At 39.9% G+C, this 20,827-nt stretch overlaps 3 protein-coding genes across 3 annotated transcripts; all 3 read right to left on the bottom strand.

Annotated features, from left to right (window-relative positions):
- Positions 1-998: 998 nt before the first annotated feature.
- On the bottom strand, positions 999-9,143 carry dna2 (DNA replication helicase/nuclease 2). Its single transcript, XM_063470983.2, has 23 exons — positions 9,051-9,143; positions 8,671-8,779; positions 8,183-8,332; positions 7,756-7,939; positions 7,351-7,499; positions 6,975-7,097; positions 6,467-6,707; positions 6,263-6,377; positions 5,953-6,109; positions 5,664-5,852; positions 5,026-5,268; positions 4,812-4,925; positions 4,574-4,683; positions 4,223-4,332; positions 3,980-4,108; positions 3,698-3,790; positions 3,354-3,547; positions 3,132-3,221; positions 2,144-2,357; positions 1,811-1,900; positions 1,471-1,656; positions 1,232-1,378; positions 999-1,052 (listed from the first exon to the last, which is right to left on the bottom strand). Exons 2-23 carry the CDS (start codon positions 8,718-8,720, stop codon positions 999-1,001), a joined length of 3,132 nt encoding a protein of 1,043 aa, XP_063327053.2. The 5' UTR covers positions 8,721-8,779; positions 9,051-9,143.
- LOC135933496 (uncharacterized) lies at positions 9,022-10,462 on the bottom strand. Its single transcript, XM_065471559.1, has 3 exons — positions 10,433-10,462; positions 10,195-10,273; positions 9,022-9,962 (listed from the first exon to the last, which is right to left on the bottom strand). Exons 1-3 carry the CDS (start codon positions 10,460-10,462, stop codon positions 9,022-9,024), a joined length of 1,050 nt encoding a protein of 349 aa, XP_065327631.1.
- A 2,323-nt stretch (positions 10,463-12,785) lies between these two features.
- LOC134616258 (zinc finger protein 16-like) lies at positions 12,786-18,113 on the bottom strand. Its single transcript, XM_063461026.1, has 2 exons — positions 17,905-18,113; positions 12,786-15,004 (listed from the first exon to the last, which is right to left on the bottom strand). Exons 1-2 carry the CDS (start codon positions 18,068-18,070, stop codon positions 14,061-14,063), a joined length of 1,110 nt encoding a protein of 369 aa, XP_063317096.1. The 5' UTR covers positions 18,071-18,113; the 3' UTR covers positions 12,786-14,060.
- Between the last annotated feature and the right edge of the window lie 2,714 nt (positions 18,114-20,827).

The following is a 20,827-nucleotide window of genomic DNA, read 5'->3' as shown; positions in this document are numbered from 1 at the left end:
TGATGACATGTTTTTTTGTATCATCTGTTCCTGCATAGATGTAGTTCTGCCGATCTGACTCATACAGGTTTTTACTGAGAAAACAATGGAATAAAAGTAGTTTTTCTAGCTGCAGACAAGTGTAGTGACTCCCACTGATATAGTTAAGTTCTTTTAAAGTTAACATTTCTGGTTAAATACTATAGCTCTATCATAGGAAACAGGGAATGATACTATACCTCTAAAAGGTAGAGCTGGAGGATGTTACCTTTTGTCACATACAGACAACGATGGATGTTGTCATATGGCTTTTTAGTTTGTTTTATGCTAAAGACTGGGCTAGTTTCACACTGACAGACATGTATGAGCTTATCTGGCCATGAAAGCTGTCCCCACCCTTTCACAGCAGGAAGTTTTCTATGCTTTAAGTACCAAAAGTCAAACCTAAAATGTTCTCAGTGTTGAGATTGAGGTATCTGATGAAAAGTATTTGAACATTCTGACAAAACTGAGGTTTATACATCACATTTTAAACTATCATAGTGTCACGCCAACATTTTAACTGTAAGACCAACTTAAAGATTCAGTACAATTATGTATGCAACCCTTTCAGCTGGTCCCTGTCTCAGTACCTTGTTTCATAGCACTCACAATAACGGAAACCTTTAAAACTGCGGTGCTTTAAGAGTGTCGAATTAAAAACTGGCCAACGCACGAGCCCGGGCAGGTAGCCATCTATTGATCTACAAAAATATACAAGAAAAGATTCAGAATTTCACACAAACAGGAAAATCAACATTGTCAGTAGAACTCATAACATTGTTTAGTTGAGGTGTTATTTCTAATACTGCAGACAGTTTGATCTTCAGCAGACTTCAAGTATTCTGTTTTAAAAAGAGACATTCTGCCTCTTCTAGGTCATATAGGTCTCTGCACAGTTGAGGTGAATGATAACCATGTGCTACTCCACTGAGACATACACATGAGCTGATACACCTTAATGGCCTCTTAGGCTTCTCTCACAGGTCCATGCTGGGTAAGGCCTTGTGGGCAGCTGATTGGAGCTGGATAATGTGAAGTAAGAGTTTAGGAAAAGGGACAGAAGTCAAAGACAAACTGTGGGAACATTGGTGACCTGCTGTTAAACACAAATCACTAGAATTATTTATAACAGTGTTCAGATTAAAGTCCAATTTCTACTGAAAATGAAGAATGGGTTAGTGGTAGAACCAAAACCAATTTTAAAGGATATCATGTTCTCTTGTTGAAGATGGTTGAGAAGTTTCTCCACTGGTGTGTAGCGTCTTAGCGTTGTGCCTGAGCCCACCATCAGCAGCTTGTGTTTGGCGCGGGTAATGGCTACATTCAGGCGACGCCAGTCCTTTAACAACTCTCCTAACTTTAAATAGACACGGAAGAAAGACTCTGGTCAGGTTTCCATTCACTCGCTTACATGAGAAAACAAAAGACGATGAGAAGAGAAGTACTTACGTTTCCTTCCTCTGCCGTGCTTCTGACAAAAGAAAGAATGATCAGACTTTTGTCCCGTCCTTGATATCTATCCACTGTGTTCACCTCCACACCAGTGAATGCAGGCGACTGCAGCAGAGCCAGAATTGTCTTTAACTGCTGCCTGTAGGGGGCGATAACACCAATATCGCTGGGCTTACACCCTGCCTAAAAACAAAAAGAATAAACACAGATTAAAATGAGTACCAACTACCAAAAATGTATATAACTTTTAAACTTTCTATATTAATTATGGGGGATTGTATTAAAATAGGTAATTCATTATGTCTTAAGTAGCTCATAAACTTGGAAACTGGTGTACTTTTATGAGAAGTGAAAGCAGAGTGTGTATGAGGGCCGCTTCGGTGTGATTGCTTATTCCTCCTTGTTCCACTGATTCTAGTGCAGGCACCTGAAATGAACCAGTAGAGATGAAGAAAATCAAACATCTTTCCACACACACCACGTCTGTCAGACGTGATTAAACTAAACCAACTTAATTAAAATAAAAAAATAAAAAAAGTGTCTCACACAATAACCCAATCTTATTTTAATTACTTTTTTTCCAGTTAGTGTGCCTGCTTTATTTTATGTTTACAACCTCAACACATTTCAAATTATATAATGTTTGAAGTGTACGCTTTACTGTACTAACCATCGAGCAGTCCAGGAAGCAAACAGGATTGCTCGGCAACAGTGTAGACTGTATCCACGACAGGTCATGCTGGGGATGAGCCTCAGAGTACGAACTCAGCTCAGACTGGACAGACAGCAGGAAGGGCAGGGTGAGCAGCGCTGCGGCTGTCCTCTCTGAGCCACACTCCAGCCGGCCTTCATACATCAGAGAGTTACTGAGAGACATGATCTGCCTAAAAAGATAAGAGACACACACGGATGTCATGGTCTGGATATACCTGTGGCTGTCACGAAGATTATAATCAACAAAAAACTGAACTTGTCAAAACAAACAAAAACCAGCCAAACAAAAACATGAAGGCAAATGATTTTGTGAACTTGGAAAATGAAATAAAATAAAATGGAGGAAAAATCCTTAGGTGTGGTATGTGTTATGGTAAAAATAATGTCTTACATCTTGCCTCATGTGGCATTAATGGATGTGTTTATTGAGACTGAGTCACTGCTTTCTAATAATTCAGTCATACAATGCATTTATTGAAATATCTGTGTTGATTTTTCCTAAATTTTGCATCTCACATATCTCCTTTATACAATAATAATTAAAGCCACTAACACCTAAACTAATAAAAACTCAACTAAACATTTATAAATAATAAAAACACTGGCGACCACCAGTGCAACCCCTCAGGCTCCTAGTAGACACACCTAAGGTATCAATTTCAAAATCTTGTCACCTTATTCTTAAGTTAACACATCCACAAACCTGGGTGTCCACACAACACCCCATCAGTATTTTACGGCTGACGGGTGGCAATAATTAGCTAATTAATCATGCTAACTCATTAATAAAATCCAGCTGGATTATTTATTGTACGTGACCGATTATCACTTAGTGACATGGAAACAAACAAACAAAAAAAGAGCAGCATGATTTTAAAGGCTCTGCTTAGATTTCAGAAGACCAGATTAACAAAGCATGCAGTGTTATCTTGGATGTAGATTACCTGTTCATTCGATACTGTACGTTGAGTTGTACCACTGCTTCACTATGCAGCTCTAGTCGCTTAAATAAACTTTCATCCATCCCAAGCGACCTAAAGGACCAAAAAAAACCCAAATAAATAAAACATTCTCACTCAACCCAACAGATTTCCTAAATGCTGAATCTTCTCTGAGCAGTGACCCTGTAAATGAGCTGTATGTTATTATGGAAACCGATATATGACCTGGCTTCATGGTTTTGCACTATTGGTGGGAGCTGTTGATGGTCTCCAACAAGGACAAATCTCTTGGCGTAGAACAAAGGTCCCAGGCAGATAGGCTGGCTGATCTGTGACGCCTCATCCACAATGCAGAAATCAAAGCGGCGTCGAGTAAAAATAGGATGCTTGATGCCCATACAAGTAGTGGCCACTATCAGCTGGAAAGATAGAAGAACAGCAAGGCTTGGCTAACTATACGGCAAAAAACACAAAACAAAAAAACGAGTCTGAAAGGATAACGCAATGATGATGGCAGTTTATTTAAAATCAGTGAATGTTGCATTTGTTTCCAAAAACTAACTCCTCACTTCTTTGTTATAAAGCTGCTCCAGGTCTGATAGAGTGTGAACCCCCTTCTTCCTCACACTTTCTTCTGTGTATGGCAGGATGTCTGGATGAACCTGCAGAGAACCAAAAAATAAAAATGAAAGACTACCAGTTTTATTACCACATAAAGTTATTAAATGTTATCGACATTAAGTTTTAGTGCAAATATGAGAAACTGAATCAACTTTACTTAACAGCACAAAAAGAAAGTTTATTGCACTATAAAAAAATGTGGATATCTAACAGCGTCAAAGATATCGCACCTTCTGTCCCTGACCCAGACGCAGAAAACCAACTCTGAAACGTTTAAGCTTCAGAAGGATGTTATCAACAGCAGAGTGGGTGTAGCTGGTCAGCAACACACTAAAACCACACGCATGCAGGATACGAACCTAAGAAGAAAAGTGAGGAGGACACAAGGACCAAGGTCACAGTCACAGTTGGTCTTACAAGCACGCACAAAACGTTGATTTATGGTTAAAAAAAGTTAATAGTATGGTGGTTACCAGGGTGCAGATGGTTGTGGTTTTGCCTGTGCCAGGCATGCCGACTACCAGTGTGTAGTCTTTAGATAACAACACCTTCTTCATGGCCTGTTTCTGGGGTTTGTTGAGACCTACACAGTAACACAAATTCATCAGTTTTTCAAAGCTTCAACTACTTATGTATGAAACTGAAATTTGAACACCTGTGCAGTGTTGCTAACAATGTGCTTATAAAAACACATTTTTTGGATCCGCTTATTAATAAAAATCTATGTATATGTTTTGATCTAGGTCATAGTAGCAAAATGTAAAACAAAACTGAACCTTTAAAAAGGATAAAACAAATAAAAAGCAACATGAGAGATGAGTTACCTTTGAGGATGTCAGCCACGGTGTCCTTAGCCTCCCTGGGCAAAACAGAGCTGAGGTTGGAGATGAACTCTGGAGCTTGAAGGTCGATGACCAACTGCCTCAGACGATCACTGCACACAGTAAAAAATTCTTATCCATACAAGAAATACCAAGCGTAAAATGTGTGAAGTCATCATTTGTATTAAGTCACCTAAATGTTGTACAATCATAACTTCATATTTCATCTTACTGTCCCCACCTGTCCTGAGAGTTTTCCATCAGTTTGGAGAGATTGGTGAGGTGGGTGCTGAAGCCCACCACACCTTCATCCCCATCCAGTCGAAATGTCACATCCCTGAACTTCGACAGGTCCCTTTAAAGCACATTCAACAGCAAAACAGGTGAAAAATCAGGTAGCTGAGCTTATCTGTGTCATCTAAAGACCAGCAACTCACTGCCCCTTTATTCCTAACCTGTCCAGTGTGCAGCTGATTGCAGTCTGGCTGACCTCACACAGGTAACCTGTTGCCAAGCCAACAAGGCGACCCTCCAGGTCGCTAACGACAATGCGATCCCTGCTGGAGAGACTGCTGTTGGTCAAACCTTGCTGTGAAGCAACATTACTGCGGTGGAAACGATGAAGGAAAACGCCTTCAGACTGAGCTACCACTGGTCCGCTGAGCTGCAGGTTCCCTGCGCAGCTCCCGCTCTTCTCACTGGAAACACAAGCCAAGGTAAACAAAGTATTCAGAACTATAACAAGGGAATTTAAGCAAATAATTTATTTTTACACAGTGAAGCAGTTGTCTTCATTCACAACCTCTGACTGAGATTTTTGATTATGCTGAACTTTAAGAGGAAAGAGCAAGTTTGCTGTCTCTGTTTGCTTTTCCTTCCTATCTTCACCCTTATCATGATCACCCCACATGGTCAACAGATGGCCACCCTCCCAGAGCCTGGTTCTACTTCTCCCATGTATAATAGTTGTATTTTTATTTACAGTGTTCTCATGTCGTCACATTTAAAATAAAATATGGTAAATTTTAACTCAACATCTTGATAAAACCAAAGACTATCAGCATATCTGTTGTTTGAAGGTCTGGCTTCGTACCTTTCCTCAACCGTCTGAAGCCACACACGCTTTCGGCTGTTTCTAGTCTCCATGGTGACAGACTCCAAGCAGCAGAGAAGCAGCCAGTGGGAAAAATAGTTAAGATGAGGCAATGTCAGGTGGCCAGTCTCTTGCTGTATAAATTCATGTATAACATCCTCAGTGACTGCAGAGCTGCGATCCACAGCCCTGAAAAGTGAAGGAGATGAAGCAAGAAGGACAGAAGTTGACGATTTTTATAAAAATTTTGACGCTTGCTTTCCTTCAACACAAGGAAAAAAAGGCTTACCTCTCATATAAGGCACAGTTTCTCTTTTGAGGACAGTACTGGCAGGTTTGTCTGTTGGTCAGTATGTCCGGCAGCCTGGAGAGGAAGCTTCGCTCAGCCTCTTTCTCCACACAGTTGTGAATGTGATGCACCAAAGTATTCCTTAGCTTCAGCAGCTCTGCCATGAACACAGAGTTTTAGCAATAAATGTGATAATTTGATCTTATTTTGCAAAATGCATAATTTTTTTCCAAGTTTCTCTACTTTTGAATCTTTTCATGTGAATTTCATGTTCAGATTGGTTGGTACATGAAACGTCGGCATACGGTACCTCTGCGGTCCATGTGGCTGGGTGCGACAGGGTGCATGTTACCAGTCTTGAGGTAAAGTAGAAAGCCGGCCTCAGGATTGTATCTCTCCGAGGTCATCAGAGTGTAGAGAATCACCTGCACACAGAAACACACCTTAGCCTGATTAAAACTGCTTTTTTCATCTGAATCTACTGGTCTGCATATCAGTGTTTATGTCAAATAACCTGACTGCGATGCTCTATCGAGTTTGACTCCCTGCCAGTTTTCAGCTCCAGAGGGATGGTCTTTTCTTCTGGAATTCTGTGAAAGCCATTTCGCGGTCTTTGGATTCGAACCCGGGCCGTCACATCGATTTTTCCTTTCAGCCCAAACCTCGGAGACCAAACGTTCTCCTCTATGTCTGCCAGCTCTGTAACGGTAGCGACAGCTCCCGAGTCCTGACACCTACTTGGAGCTCCACCACTGCTAGAAGGCAGAGATGGACAAATAATCAGCATAAAAAAAGTGTTGACTGGTGTTAGGCAAGTATTTAATTCAAAGCAGCCATTCTGAAATAAATAGCTAAACAAAAGTGTTAATGAAGTTTCTATTCTACTTAGGCACAGGGCTTGATAGTAACCCCTGTACCTTCTTTTTTTAATGTCTTTAAACTGTGGTTAGCTTTACACTGAGCATTAGGTTTATTCCTGCATTGCTGATAACATTTGTGTGTGTGTGTGTATGCATACATACTTTTTGAGGCTTATGGCTTTAGGTGTTTGAGAGTTGAGGTATTCCTTTGCCCAGTGTTCCAGTGAGGGGAGATAATCATGGAGCTCCTGCTTCATCTCTTCCTGAGTTACACCCAAACTGTACCTACGAACACATGCATGACAAAAACAAAGAAGGAACATAAACCAAACATGCAAAATGTCACACGATTAGTGAATTTTTAACCCATCCCTGCAGTGAAAAAGAAATTTCATGTGCTCAAACTGACATGGTTATACAGCATTTCCATTTCCATATAGGGGAAAAATGCATCCTGAAAATGAAAGCTGAATAACTACCCAACAACTATTCAAACAATCAAATATTGGGGTACAGTGCTAGCAGTCTAACCACTTACATATCTCCCAGATATCGAGGACTGTGCAAAGCCTCATCAGCGAGCTTAGACAGCGTCTCCAAAGAAAAATCTTTAGCTGTAGCTGCTCTCTGGAAGACTTCATGGACCATGGTGCCGTTAAGCATTTGCTTGCTGCCACCATCAAAACTCTGCATAAACATAAAACAGAAACATAGTGAAGTACATGTGTTCAAAGCAGGATGAACATTATGCACTAAAATCTATTTCCTAACTGTGGTCTTTGAAACAACAAAAAACCTCACTTAATAATAATTTCTTTTAGTGATAATGCATTTTTTATTTTAAAAGAAAAAAGTGGCTATTTTGTTAGTGATTAAGATGAGTGTCCATCACACCATAATCACTAACACATAAAGAATGTTGGAAAAAAGTAGAGCCTTTTACCTTGAACATATCTCCCAGCACCGCACGCCTCATGCAGCGGATGGAGCTGGAGATGCTGGTACCTGAGATGAGGCTATCAGGTAGTAAAACCAGAAAGCCTTGCTCCCTGTCCACTAACCAGGATCCACCATCAGAGCGGCCCTCCAGATGCACCACATCACCAGGACGAACAGGTGTCATCTCCCTGGGAACACCCAAGGAAAATGAATTAGAAAGAGAGTGAAGTGAATAATGATGCAAGAGTGTACAATTACACTATTCTTCAATGATCATGGACTGTATAAATGTAACAAGTTAAAATCCACAGGAAAACAAACAAACAACACAAATAAAACCACACAGAATAGACAGCAAGTAGTCACATGAATTTCCAGACATACTGATTTAAAAGTGATAAAATGCTGATAATGTCCAAACACATTATTACCATCCATCTCTGAGCAGACACGTCTCAGCTGGATGTAGAAGCTTGGAGCACGAGATGGTCAGCGTTTTGAGGCCAGGTCTCTCTTCAACGTTGATGACCCAGTAACGGTTTTTCGGTCCTCCACAAAGGATTACATGGTCTGGTACTTTCCTGTGAGGGCAGAAGGGACTTTTTATCATAAGTGTTCCCATTTTACTCAGAGAAAAAACAGAATGCACTTGATTCAAACATGTTTTAATGAGCAGAAACAAACTGCAGACAGCAGCATCAGTTTCATCAGTTTTAAGTAAAGATGACTGTTGCATCAAACTGTCAAATTTCTGCCTTTTTTAGTAGGTCTGCATAAATGGTGATGGTTCTTTTTCATAGGCAATGCTAATTATATCACATTAACATCAAATCCTTCAGCCCAAAATCAGATACTTTGTCCATCAGGGCTTCTTCATCTTTTTTCCCTTTCCAAGTCAGCATTTTGGTGTCTTTCTCACCGGGATTTTTTGGATTTATCCTCTGTCTTCAGACCTTCGTTATGCTCCATCTGCTCTGCAAACCAGCTCTCATCCAGTCGCTCTTCTGTGGGACACGCAGGAGCTGTTCCTGTGTTATAAATTGTTTGTTTTTAATGTTTTAGCATAAAAAGTAAGTAAACAGAAATTCAAATCAAACTACAAGCAAAAACATGGTAAGGTGCATTGTACTATTTTTTTCTGCTCTTTAAGACTACAAGAAGTTCCAAAATTTATAACTCTGGTACAGCCTGGACAGGAGAAAATTTAATTCATTAAAGCATGCTGGGAAGTGCTGCGACACTGCAAAATGGTTGCATTTGGCACAGGAAACTATGTGAAAACGAGAGAGCAGGTCATACCGCCATTTTGCTCCTGATCCTGTGTTTTTTGGTCTCCACCTCCAACCTTCTTCGATGTTCTTGTGGTCTCTTTTACGTTTGGGTGAACCTCTCTCTCCATTGAACCTCCGTGCAGTGCAGGTGTGATAGCTTGAGCACTGGTTTCATGCACATGTGCATTAGGAGTGTCCTTTTCCACACTAGTGTGTAGCTTTCTGCTGGTTTTGGCCTCAGCTGCTGTCTGCTCCGTTATCAAAGTAAAACCAGAATCTTGCTCATCATGTTCTTGCTGAGGTTTCTTCTCTTGGACCAAAGAGAGGGAAGACACAGACTGCACTGATATTATTGCGCGTCTACCATCATTTAAGATAAATTCAGTGCCTTGACTGTGACCCACAGACCTGTCATAACAACCTGCTGAACGTTCAGTGGGTAAGGAGGGTGTTTTCTCTGGCTCAGTTATAGAATTTCTTTCTTTCAGGCTTCTACTCATAATCACTGCTCCTGTGGTCAATGGGCTGGTAGTTCTTGGTCTCTTGGCATCATGTGACTCTTCAGGAGGGCTGAACAGCCTTTTCATGGAGCCAGACCATCTATCTTCCCTCTTGGCTTTTCCTCCATCCTTAGCCATTACTCTCCGTAAATTTGGCCCTTTGGAGCGGGGACTGCGACAGACAGGAGACAGCTGGCCGAGGTTTGCCAGGCACACCTCCTTCCTGCTGAAGTCCTTCTTAAAGGATGGCGAGCAGGTATGCCTGATTTGACTGTTTGGCGTCTCAGGCACAGAGAGTAGAAGATCTGGTGAGGAGGGAAGGAGGTTTTTAAGGTCCCCAAGGACACTCCTCTTTAATGGGGAATGGAGTCTGAACAGAGAGCTTTCACCATCTTTGACTGGAGGCTCAGTCTTGGGCTGGACAGCACCCGTGGTGGATACTTTTGTAGAAGTCGGGAAGACCTACAAGCAAAACACTCAATGAGTAATTTAATACACATCTTATACTGCACATGCTATATTAGTTCTTAAAATGTTTGACTGAACAGTATATGGATGGAATTACGTGACCATTATGAACAGATTACTAGTAAGTATCATCGTTCTTAATGACCAATAAGGACAATAATTGGTGATATTAATATATTATCTCTCGTAAGACCTAAAAGAAACAGGACAGTGGTACCTTTAGGTTCTGGGAGGAAAAGAAGGCAGAGATGTTCTTCTGCCCCCCAGGTAAGCCTCGGAGAACCTGAAAGAAACCACAATGACACCCTTCACATTGGTGAACTAAAAAAAAACAAACGCGCAACAACATAAACACGACACTGTAGAGCTGTGGATGACTGGTGATGCAGCAGCACTAAACCACAATTAACAGTGACCCATTATTACCATGACAACAACCCACCTCGGCTTTCTTCATTTTCATCCTGTTCATGGCGACAGTTTAAACAGCAGCCAGGTGTGTGAACGCAGCTGCTTCAGGGCGCTTCTTTAATGAGCTGGTAGTTATCCTGTTGTCAGGAGCAGCCTAACCCCAGCAGCCACCGTCAAAGTTCCCAGAAGACCGCTCGTTTCATTTAATTTCGACCGACTCTGCATCTCCACCACACCGACATGAATCACTAATGTCCCGGCCACAGTTAACCGTATTGCTCCATTTTTTAAAGAAACCACGATGCTGGTTCAGCGCTGTCATTCATTTTCTCTGTCTGCTATTGAGGTTGTTTAAAAGTCCTGCGCGCCAATTTTCAGTTTCGCGGAACGGAAATGACATCTACGCAGTTCCGCTAAAGAAAAGAAAACAACTTTTGGCGGAACAGGAAGTAAAGTGATGAATCATGCTGCCACCCAACGGTTAACAGCCATACATGAATGGCAAAAAAATAAATAAAAAAATCGAATGTTTGTTTTACGTGAATTAATTTTTTATTTAATTTTATTAGATATGAAATAAAAATTACACTGCAAGAGATATGTATTTATTTTCCCAGGAATTAGTATCAGGGTGAATTTGCTTTAAACTACAACATACAGTATCTGTCAGCTTTTGATCGACTTTATATACACTTTATATTTTTATTTACGTTCTGTGTTTTTTTTAAACAAATCTTCTTTTGGTTGCTCCTTTTAGGGAAGGGATGGCAAACTCGTTTTATATTGTGAGCTGCATACAGCCCACTTAGATCTTAAGCGAGCAGAACCAGTGAAAATGCCATTTCTGACGGTGTAAAGACATTAAACTAACATTTAACATAACATAAAACTCAATATAAGAAGAGTAACAGTATGTCTTAGTGTTTCTGTATGATAAAGAAATGCTGCTGTAGCAAATGAAAGAAACCTGTCAGCACAAACGTTTGGGCTTAAATTGTAGGAAATAAATGTGCAAAATTACTGAAAATTCTGGTAGCTCATTGCCCAGACTGTCCTCTAAATATAAAGCAGAAAGTCTTTTTTTCATTCACATAAAGTTTCTAATTTTTATTTTACTGTGGCCATTGTCATTTAATTGTTTATCTATTATTTTATTAGTGTAGTGTGAATGGTCTTGAGAGAGGTCTTTATCAGCAGGACTATAAATACAGGTAAAAGTCCAAAATTGCCCTCCTTCACATTTTCCATAGCTGTCCAGTGGATTGGACTGGATTTTTCTTTTAAATTTATTGCACATTTGAATGTTTGAATAACTGAGTAATTGTAAAGAGCAGCTACTACAACATGTTATTTTATCAGAGAAGAAACAAAGTTCTAATTTAATGATGCAGACATACATTTAAATCTTGTACTCTTTTGAATCAGTCATCACCATTTAGTACACCTGCTGACTTTGTTTTACTGAAGTGTCTGAAGTCTTTGTGTAAAATCTCACCTTTGACATCTAAATATTTTTAAATATTTGCGCTACATTTCAGCTTCTACAACTGCAACGTTATGTTGCCCAAAATATATAATATAAAAAGGCTGATGGGAGGATCATGAATAGGACAATGAATCATTTTCTTCAAGGTGTAAATAGCAACTACTCAAAATGTAAAGTTCAGCAGTCATAGGAAAAGATGGCAGAAAGTTCAGAACTGGATGCTTTCTGCAATAAAATAAATGAATTAAGATAAATCATATAAATTAATGAAGGTATTTTAGCAGAAAATGAGCTTTGTTTCAGGTTGACAGAAGCTTTAGGAAATCCACACAGCTATGCTGTTTGGATTTAATACACTTCACTCACCTTATTTCCATATGCAGACTGCAGACTCCATATGCAGAGGTATATTAAAGCATGTGTTGTTTTTCATGTGTTTAAAAAAAAAAATAGAAATGTCAAAGACAGAACTATCTCAGGTGCTCTGAGCTGGTGTCATTTCCTGCTCATGTTTGACAGCTCCTGCTCAAATGTGGGATCTGAAATACTTTAAAAGAACCCAATAAAAGCAAATCCGGGCACATTTTGTGCTACTTTGACCTTTGTCGATTGCTCATATAACTTTTGTGACTCATCATGTCCATAATAATTCTGGTAATGAATAACTAATTGAGAACTACAGTGTGAATACCTCACACAATTAACTTAATTTCACGTGCTTGTGATAAATGTCGCATACACAAAGTTATCCCTTACATCAAAAACACAATGTTTTTTACTAGCAAGAGAAGTTAACTAGGTCTCTCTCTCTCACATACGCACACACACACACACACACACGATGGCTTACACGATGAAAGAAGAGTAGATGTTTTGTGCAATTCTCAAATGCAGAGGTATATTTGAATAAAAACACAGGAAAGAGAAAAATAATTCAATACACTAAAACAAAAGTTATGTAAAATTAAAACTCCAAGCAGAGTAAGTTTAATAGAGTGACCTTTCATTTAATTTCCAGGCTTCCACTTTGACTGTGAAAGCATCAAACTGGGTATTTCCCTTTACTACCTGTTTCTGTCTGTGATCTGTTTCTCAATCCCATCAGACATCTTTACATATTCAACATCCCATCATCTTGATAAGGCCTGATGGTTTCTTGATTAAAGGAAAACTGAATCATCACAATCACCCACATCACCAATTTTTCTTAATATAGTCTCATGAATGAAACCTTGAACCCACAGGACAATATGCATTTACACTTAAATGAACACAGTCATCACAGTTAATTTGAGTCAATCACAAAAAGCACCTTCCTGCTGCTGAAATAACTAGTGTGTTAGATATGTCTGAAAATATTCCCAACAAAAGCACCGTTTGCTCCTACCTGATACATGAAGAGGTTTATTGGGAAATCATTGAGCTGTTGTCTTTGTAGGAGACACTCAAAGAATTACATATTCAGTAGGAATAAACTTTTGTATCCTCTGGGATCTAAGTTATCATATGTAATAACCCTAATCCTGTCTTTTGGAGAAAAGTCAAACCTTTCTCCAAAGAGTTATTTTTATATATCTATATCTATCTATCTATCTATATAAAGTGTGTTAGAATGATTATTTTATTTGTTCCTTGAAAGCCTGGAATAAAACATAATATAATTATTACATAATAAAAGCATAAAATATTATTGCAATTGTTTTGTTTGTAAAGTCAACAGCAGTCACCAAGTATTCTAAAAGTGCAAACTGGAACACTGAAACATGTTGGCTGCAGCTGCACGGCACAGCTTTTGATTTAAAAGTGAATGTTTTCCATTTCTGGTTTGGTCCTCTAGCGACCAAAGTTAGTGTAAGTTATTTTTAGTGCAGCACCATGCATCTCTTTGCCACCAATTCTATTTGGCAACAGCCAGCAACCACTTGCAAACCTTTCGGGGATATGCATTTTCGCTTACTGACCAGCGGTGGTTGGTAGAGGTCACTGCCAGTCTCTGGACTCGTGCAACTGAAGCATTACCAAATCACCTACAGTATTACAACTTTCTTCATGTCTTCTTCCACAATAGCACAAAGAAACTTTTCAGTATGACATTTGTGTTTCATCTAACATATTCTCTGACCCACTCAGGAACATTTAAGAAAAATATAAAAGAGCAAGTAATTTCTGAAGTCTAGATATTCTCTCCTGTGTGAGTGTTCGTATGAATAACTAGATGGGAGCGTCGGATGAATCTTTTCCCACAAGCCGTGCAACTGTACGGCCTCTCGCCTGAGTGAGTCTTCATGTGGCGAGTCAGATTCGACTGGGCACTGAATTTAATATGGCACAGGGTGCAACCGTAGGGTTTCTCACCTGTGTGAATTACCATGTGCTTGATAAGGTCGGCTTTCTCTCTAAATCTTTTACCACAGTCGTTACAGCTGTGAGGCTTCTCTCCTGTGTGGATACGCATGTGGGCGTTCATGTTTCCCACCTGAGTGAATCCCTTGCCGCAGACGCTACACGTGTGCGGCTTCTGTCCAGAGTGTGAGTTCATGTGAGTCTGTAAATATGAGCGCTGGATGAAGCTTTTGCCACACACGCTGCAACTGTGGGGTTTCTCTCTCGTGTGCGTTTTCATGTGACGAGTCAGAATGGATTTATTCCTGAAATTCTTGCTGCAAACGCTGCAGGTGTAAGGTTTTTCTACTGTTTCGCCAGATTTCTCTACTCTCTTACTGTTTACACCCGAGTGACGTTTCACACTGTCTTGCTGTTCATCATCACTTATTTCACTCGATGGACACTCGCTGGTCGGCTCTGATGCGCCACAGCTTTGTTTAACAGTTCGAGCTGAGCAGCTGGGCGAGTGATCTTCCTCACCATTCCTGACAGTCTGGCCCAGATTTTCTGAATGCTTCCCATTCTCACCTCTCTCCACATAAATTATATTAAACATGGCGTCTTTGGTGTCAGCCTCCTCCTGCTTTTCACACACTGGAGCCGACCACAGTTCTACCTCCTGTTCTTCTTTAATCCGGGGCTCTCGGTCATCCTCACACAGGTCTGTCTTCTTCTCAGGGTGATCCTGCTCAGAGCAAGCACAATCTTCCTGGATGGAGAACTGCAGAGGGACTAGACAACATCATATATCAGAAAATGGATTTAGGTTTTCACCTTATCAAGCAAAAAGCTATACACTACAAATCTCAGAATTTTTAATTTTTAAATTATGACGTGTAGTCTGCTGTTGAAAAAGACAGCTTACTACTTATTTTGCATGAAACAACAACAGATGCACTGGAACTTATTCTCTTGATGATTTCTTGTTTTTGATACGAAAACAAAGACTCTGCTTTATTATGAAGCTCAGATAAAACAAAAATACAGTAAATAAACTGTAAAATGCAGTGATATCAAAACTGCATTTAGGTTTTTGTTACAGTGTTAGAACTACAGGTTTCTGGGCCATGTTTCATTGTTTTGGATGCAGTCGCAAAGATGAAAGGTGGAAACAGGTCCTTGTGTTTCACTGGAAGTTTTCTCTATCTGAGGCTTCCTGAACCAAACAGATTACATTGTTCTTTGCAAAATGTTTATTGGGAAATCATTTCAATTCTTGCATATTTCACTATTTATTTATTGTCAATATAAGTATACAACATACATACCAGCTAAGCAGCTCAAGTAAAAGAGCACAAAAATATGTTAAATGTGAATGAAAAAGCTTTGAACCACCAGGACTCAGAGTCTGGCCGACTAGCAAAGCTGAGAAACTGAGAATGTGGTGCTTGATCAGCAGAGAGGTGAAAAACTGAACAATCACTTCAGAGAGCGCCCAAAGCTGTGGTTTAGATTTGAGACTGTGGCACCTGACCTAAGAGTCAACTACTTCCAAAAAGTTCTGTGTTTTTATTATAATACATGTCCTGATTTTCCTAAATCCTGCCTGTGACATATGCCCTCCATACAATAATAATAAAAAAGAACAAAACTAACACTGAAACTAAAAAACCTAAACTAAAACTGAACATTTTTAAACTATTAAAAACCAAACTTCTGGAAACTGACTTTAAAAACCCCCTCAAAATTAGAATAAAAATTACAACTAATTAGAAAATACAGGACTGTAATAACTCTGGTGGTTGGAACGGTTTCTGCACTGATGATGATGATGAATGTGATGATGTATCTGGCTGTTGTGGTGTAGAGTGAGATAAGTCACTGGTTGGTCCCTTGGACTCTGGGGCTAACTACATGATGACAAAGCTTACGTCAGCGGGGCTGGAGTTTACTCGCAGGGGTGGAAAGTATAATCCCTGCGATATACTGCTCCTCTGCACCAAAGGGGTGGACCCACAACACACTGGAAAGATGAGGTTTATTGGCTTTCATGGGAATGCCTCTGTATCCCTACATAACAGTCAGAGGCTGTGGCTGGAGAGATTAGGGTTTGGGCGCCTGGGCTTAGACTGCTAGCACAGTGAAGACCGTCTGAAGAGTTAGTAAACAGAGACCAACATGCAAGTATCCAGTTTGTCCAGTTGGCTTTAAATGTGACTTTAAAGTATCAGAGGTCTTAAGAGGCCCTCTACAGTCTGAAAAACTCCAGACTCTTCTGTCTGAACCATCAGCAGCCACCGTGTCTCTTCAACAAATCCTCAGAATAATACACCACACCACACCGAGAAGCAGTTTAAAAAGCTTCACCGGTTCCAAACAGAGGAAGATGAGGCCAAGCTGGCTGCACTCAGGGAAGCAGTGGGGCATAAGAGGAGAATGATGAAAACAAAGCTGGAGGCTCTGAGCGGGGAGACGCAGGTCTTTCACGCAGTCAGAACCACAGAGGAGGAGCTGAGACTTGAAGATGACTCTTTCCGAAACAGCTATGGAGCTCTGTCCCAATTTCTGAGGGTTTCAGAAACTGTCTCCATCCTCAGCTGACATCTTAAGTTGGAGACAACTGAAGCTGGGAACTTTTGTGTCCCCACCATGTTGATTTTTTTTGAGCCAGGCATGAGTCTATTTAGAGTAGAGGGCAGAGTCCTAAGTTAACAACTAACGCAAATCAAGGTTGGTTAGCAAGCTGAATCCATAAAATGTATGGATGCAATACAAAGACACTAAAGTCTGCTTTTCAGCACTAAATTAAAGACCATTAAACATTGTTGACAGCCTTTACCTCACAGCAGGATATATAATTCCAAAAGAAATGCTGCAAAAGGCACGATCAGCATAAACACAATCACAGGTTTGGTTCAGGTCTGTTTGCACACCTGTCAGTCCTCCATTTGAGCCTCCATAATATCTAAATAGATGAGTTATCAAAAATCCATGACAGTACTGAATGTTCTGAAGGGGTAAATTGGCTATAGAGACCAAATCCTTTACCTGTGCTAGGATGTAAAGATGCCTACTGTTGGTAAGGTGGATTTTGTCTTTAGATTATTAAGATACCCTGTTATTGATGTGGCACTTTAATTGACAGGTGAGCCCAGCTGTAAAGACGCAGATACATAAACCAGGCTTCAAACAGTCAAATTCCTTTTTGATAGGTTTGAAACTATGATATGACCAGATATTACTCTGTACAGTCACTATTTGTTTAATTAATGAACCAAGGAGCACTATAGGAAAAAGAGTGGCTACTAATCAGCTGTCTCCAAGCACCGAACACTATCGTGAAGCAATTTCTGGACTTGGAACAGGTTTATTTCATAATAATATCTTTAAAAATGAAAAAAAGAGAGAAAAATCTTATTTTTTCATTTTTCTATTATTTAAGCTAGCTACCAGACAAATTATTTTAAACAAGAAAGCCGAGAGATGAAAAGCGCTGAAATTTCAACCTAAATCTTGGTTAAAATACGCAGGAAATCCATTTTGCATCCCCCTCCCTCTTTCAGGGATGCAAAATGGCGATATTTGCTGGCTTCTGTAAACTGTTTACTAGATGTTTCCTAAGACTGAACACTAGCTGAGCTTAACAGATGCTACAAAGTGTCCATGCAGCTTCAGGGTTGTCCTGCCGTTACCTTTCCACTCGGCCAGGCTTCGCCGTTGTTGCTCGACCTCCTGCTTTGAACAGAACACTTCCTTCTCATAGTCTCTTACAGCTTCTTCAAAGAGGTTGAATATTTCCTCGGCAGCCGCCTGCAGTCGTTCATTGACCACAGCTCTTAGTTTCTCTGTTTTGAACATTTCCGCAGGGAATGACAGTCCTCCAGTCTGTTTTCGGACGAGCTCAGGGGAGAAAGCCTGCTTTTGGGTTGCCAGATATCGCGAGAAAACCAAGAACCGTCAACATTAAAATGACTTTCTGAACATAAGCGTAACCACATCCACGTGATCACTCACAATCATCGTATCTTTTCGTAATTTGCAAATCACAAATATACCATAAAATTAACTGTGTTTTTTGTATATGACTATATTATACTACAAAACAATGTCCATGAAACGGACAAACTAAAGTTTAAATTATGCAATAAGGACTTTCAAGGACATACATATTCTGAAGTTGGCCAGTGAAGCTGCCTGTAGCAAATACAAATGGCACGATGTAAAAGCGAATTCACGTTTATAGAAGGACATGGCAACAAAGGATTGCCGAGGCACACAATAATACTATCCTATTTCCATGAAAGAGCTTTAGTGCCACCTACTGGTCAAGAAAGAAAAAAGACAAATTGAATGACGTACATGTTTGCATTGATCACCTATTTCAGTGCTGGTTGATTTCGGGCTACCTACATATTAGAGGTTTCTAATTCTCCCCCTGCCCATCAAGAGGAAAGTTAAAAAGAAAGAGAGAAAATTCTTCTTTTTGCTGTCCCTTTAGAGGTAGCAACGTCAGATCGCCTTCCTTAATCTCACTCGACCCCTGTCATCTCAACCCTCTGCGTGTTCTCCTTCCCTTACATCCATAAATCTTCTCTGCGATCTTTCTATTTTCCTCCTGGCTGGCAGCTCCATGCTCAACATCTTTTATCCAATATATCCATTATCCCTTCTCTGCACATGTCCAAACCATCTCAGCTAAAGTTTCCGTCTGATTTACTCTTTTCCATCCTGGTCAGTCCCAGTGAAAAGCTCTTCTTAACATCTCAGCACAGCCTCCTGTCTCTTCATCAATGCCGCAGTCTCTAGACCACACAGCACTCACTCCCATCTTGTAAAACTTCACTTTCACTCTTGCTGTTGTCATGTCCAGTCCTCTATTTTGGCATCTTTAAAATGCTTCACCTAAGGCCTTTGAATGCTGTCATGATCAAACCAACAAAACTGGGGCAGCTGCGGCTCAGGTGGTACAGTAGGTTGCCTACTGATTGAATGATTTGTGGATCAACTGACTCCTCCGGTCGGCACGCTGAATATCTTTCAGCAAGATACTGAACTCAGGTTGCTCCCAAGGCATCCATGTAAGTGCGGGTGCAAATGTTGGAAAGCACTTAGGTATAGATAAAAGTGCTGAATGAATATGTAAGATTACATGAATGGGATCTGCAGTAGCGAGCAACTGAGTAGAAGGTCTTGCTCACATCACTAACCAATGTTTGTATGCTTTTCTCTATAGGTATATCTCTACACCCTGCATACCCAGGATTATCTCCTAATTAAAACTCTTAAATATCCTGTTTTAGAGTGATTATGTGTTCAAAAAAGACATGAAAAGTATAATTTTTCCCCTTATTACTTCAATTAGGTTTAATTTCTTTTTCAAATCAAAAATTTCCATTAAATCCAAAGAGTTCTCAAACTTTTTTCCCCCCAGCTGGTTAATTTTGCCCTGCCCGAGTAATTAACCAGATTTCTTCTTGCAGTTGTCCACCATGAGATGGCAGCAGATATCCAAATAAAGCTCCCAGTCAGCAACACACACAAAGCAACAGATGGTTTACCTTGGGCAACATTGTAGCCACAAACGGCTGATTTATCGCATTTATTCAGACATATCGTGAAAAGAATTCAGAGAGCATAAGTTGAGAAACACTGTTTTGTTAGATCTTATCTTCCATTTGTCTTCATTTCTCCTGCAAACGAAAATAAATCTGTATCATTTAACCCCAATCTTTAATCACTGTATGTACTTTTATTCTAAACTATACAACTGCCTTATCCTCCAAAAAAACAAGAATAAGATTTCTTTAAAATATACTTTACAGACTTTTTCCATTTATAATCAAGAATCTTTATTTCACAATAATTCCTATTCTATATTGTATATCATATGTTTCCTGTTTCTCTCCCCCATTGTGTCCCTAAGCTGCCAGACCTTTTTAAAATGCCAGAAATACCACTACTATATATCGTCTGTTTAGACTTGAGGCTTAAAACACACAATTTCAGCACGCTCACACAATAACATACCAGTGGGGGGCCACACACAGCAGAGCAGAGACCAGGCACCATGTAAATTTTATGTGCCAGAGCTCAGCCTGCAAAGACTGCACACTTCGATCTACCCAAGCCAGATGCCAATGTGACATTAAAATGCATTTTTAAGCCACAGTTCTAGCACCAAGTCTGAGTGGTCAGATATCAGACAGAACTGGAATTTACAAGCCCTCATTTGTCTTTTAAAACCTGTGTGGGGTTGTAAACATATCGAGGACATACAGCCCTTTTGTCCCGTGTATTTACACTGTAATAAAATGTAACCACTTACAAAAGGGCTCTTTAGAAATAACACACAAAACAAAGATCATATTTCAGTGTTTCTTTCATTTCTATCTCATCAGCTCATTGTCCTGGAAATTCACCTCTCACAAAAAGTAGTATAAGAGCATTAAGCATGATTCAGTGATCTCTGAATACAGTTTCTACTTCAGGCAATCCTGAACCAGGCACAGATGGTGTGACATCTTTATTTAATTAATTTATTTCAGCTTAGTTCAGGAGTTCATGTCACAGTTCCTTCAATTATTCTTTGATTATTCTATACAGCAGCTGTAGTTG

This window comes from Pelmatolapia mariae, linkage group LG1 (assembly GCF_036321145.2).
Source record: "Pelmatolapia mariae isolate MD_Pm_ZW linkage group LG1, Pm_UMD_F_2, whole genome shotgun sequence".
Taxonomy (NCBI): domain Eukaryota; kingdom Metazoa; phylum Chordata; class Actinopteri; order Cichliformes; family Cichlidae; genus Pelmatolapia; species Pelmatolapia mariae.
This window is presented reverse-complemented; position numbering and strand designations above follow the sequence as displayed.

Excerpts from the sequence above, each read along its gene's own strand:
- dna2 (XM_063470983.2), bottom strand. The coding sequence starts at position 8,720 with ATGGAGCATAACGAAGGTCTGAAGACAGAGGATAAATCCAAAAAATCC. Across the intron at positions 3,548-3,697 it reads AGCAGCTTTATAACAAAGAA|CTGATAGTGGCCACTACTTG; the intron begins GTGAGGAGTTAG and ends CTATCTTTCCAG. Across the intron at positions 1,053-1,231 it reads ATCTTCAACAAGAGAACATG|ATTATCCAGCTCCAATCAGC; the intron begins ATATCCTTTAAA and ends CTCTTACTTCAC.
- LOC135933496 (XM_065471559.1), bottom strand. The coding sequence starts at position 10,462 with ATGAACAGGATGAAAATGAAGAAAGCCGAG. Across the intron at positions 10,274-10,432 it reads TGAAAATGAAGAAAGCCGAG|GTTCTCCGAGGCTTACCTGG; the intron begins GTGGGTTGTTGT and ends GGTTTCTTTCAG. Across the intron at positions 9,963-10,194 it reads CCTAAAGGTACCACTGTCCT|TATCCACCACGGGTGCTGTC; the intron begins GTTTCTTTTAGG and ends CTTCTACAAAAG.
- LOC134616258 (XM_063461026.1), bottom strand. The coding sequence starts at position 18,070 with ATGTTCAAAACAGAGAAACTAAGAGCTGTGGTCAATGAACGACTGCAG. Across the intron at positions 15,005-17,904 it reads AAGCCTGGCCGAGTGGAAAG|TCCCTCTGCAGTTCTCCATC; the intron begins GTAACGGCAGGA and ends GATGTTGTCTAG.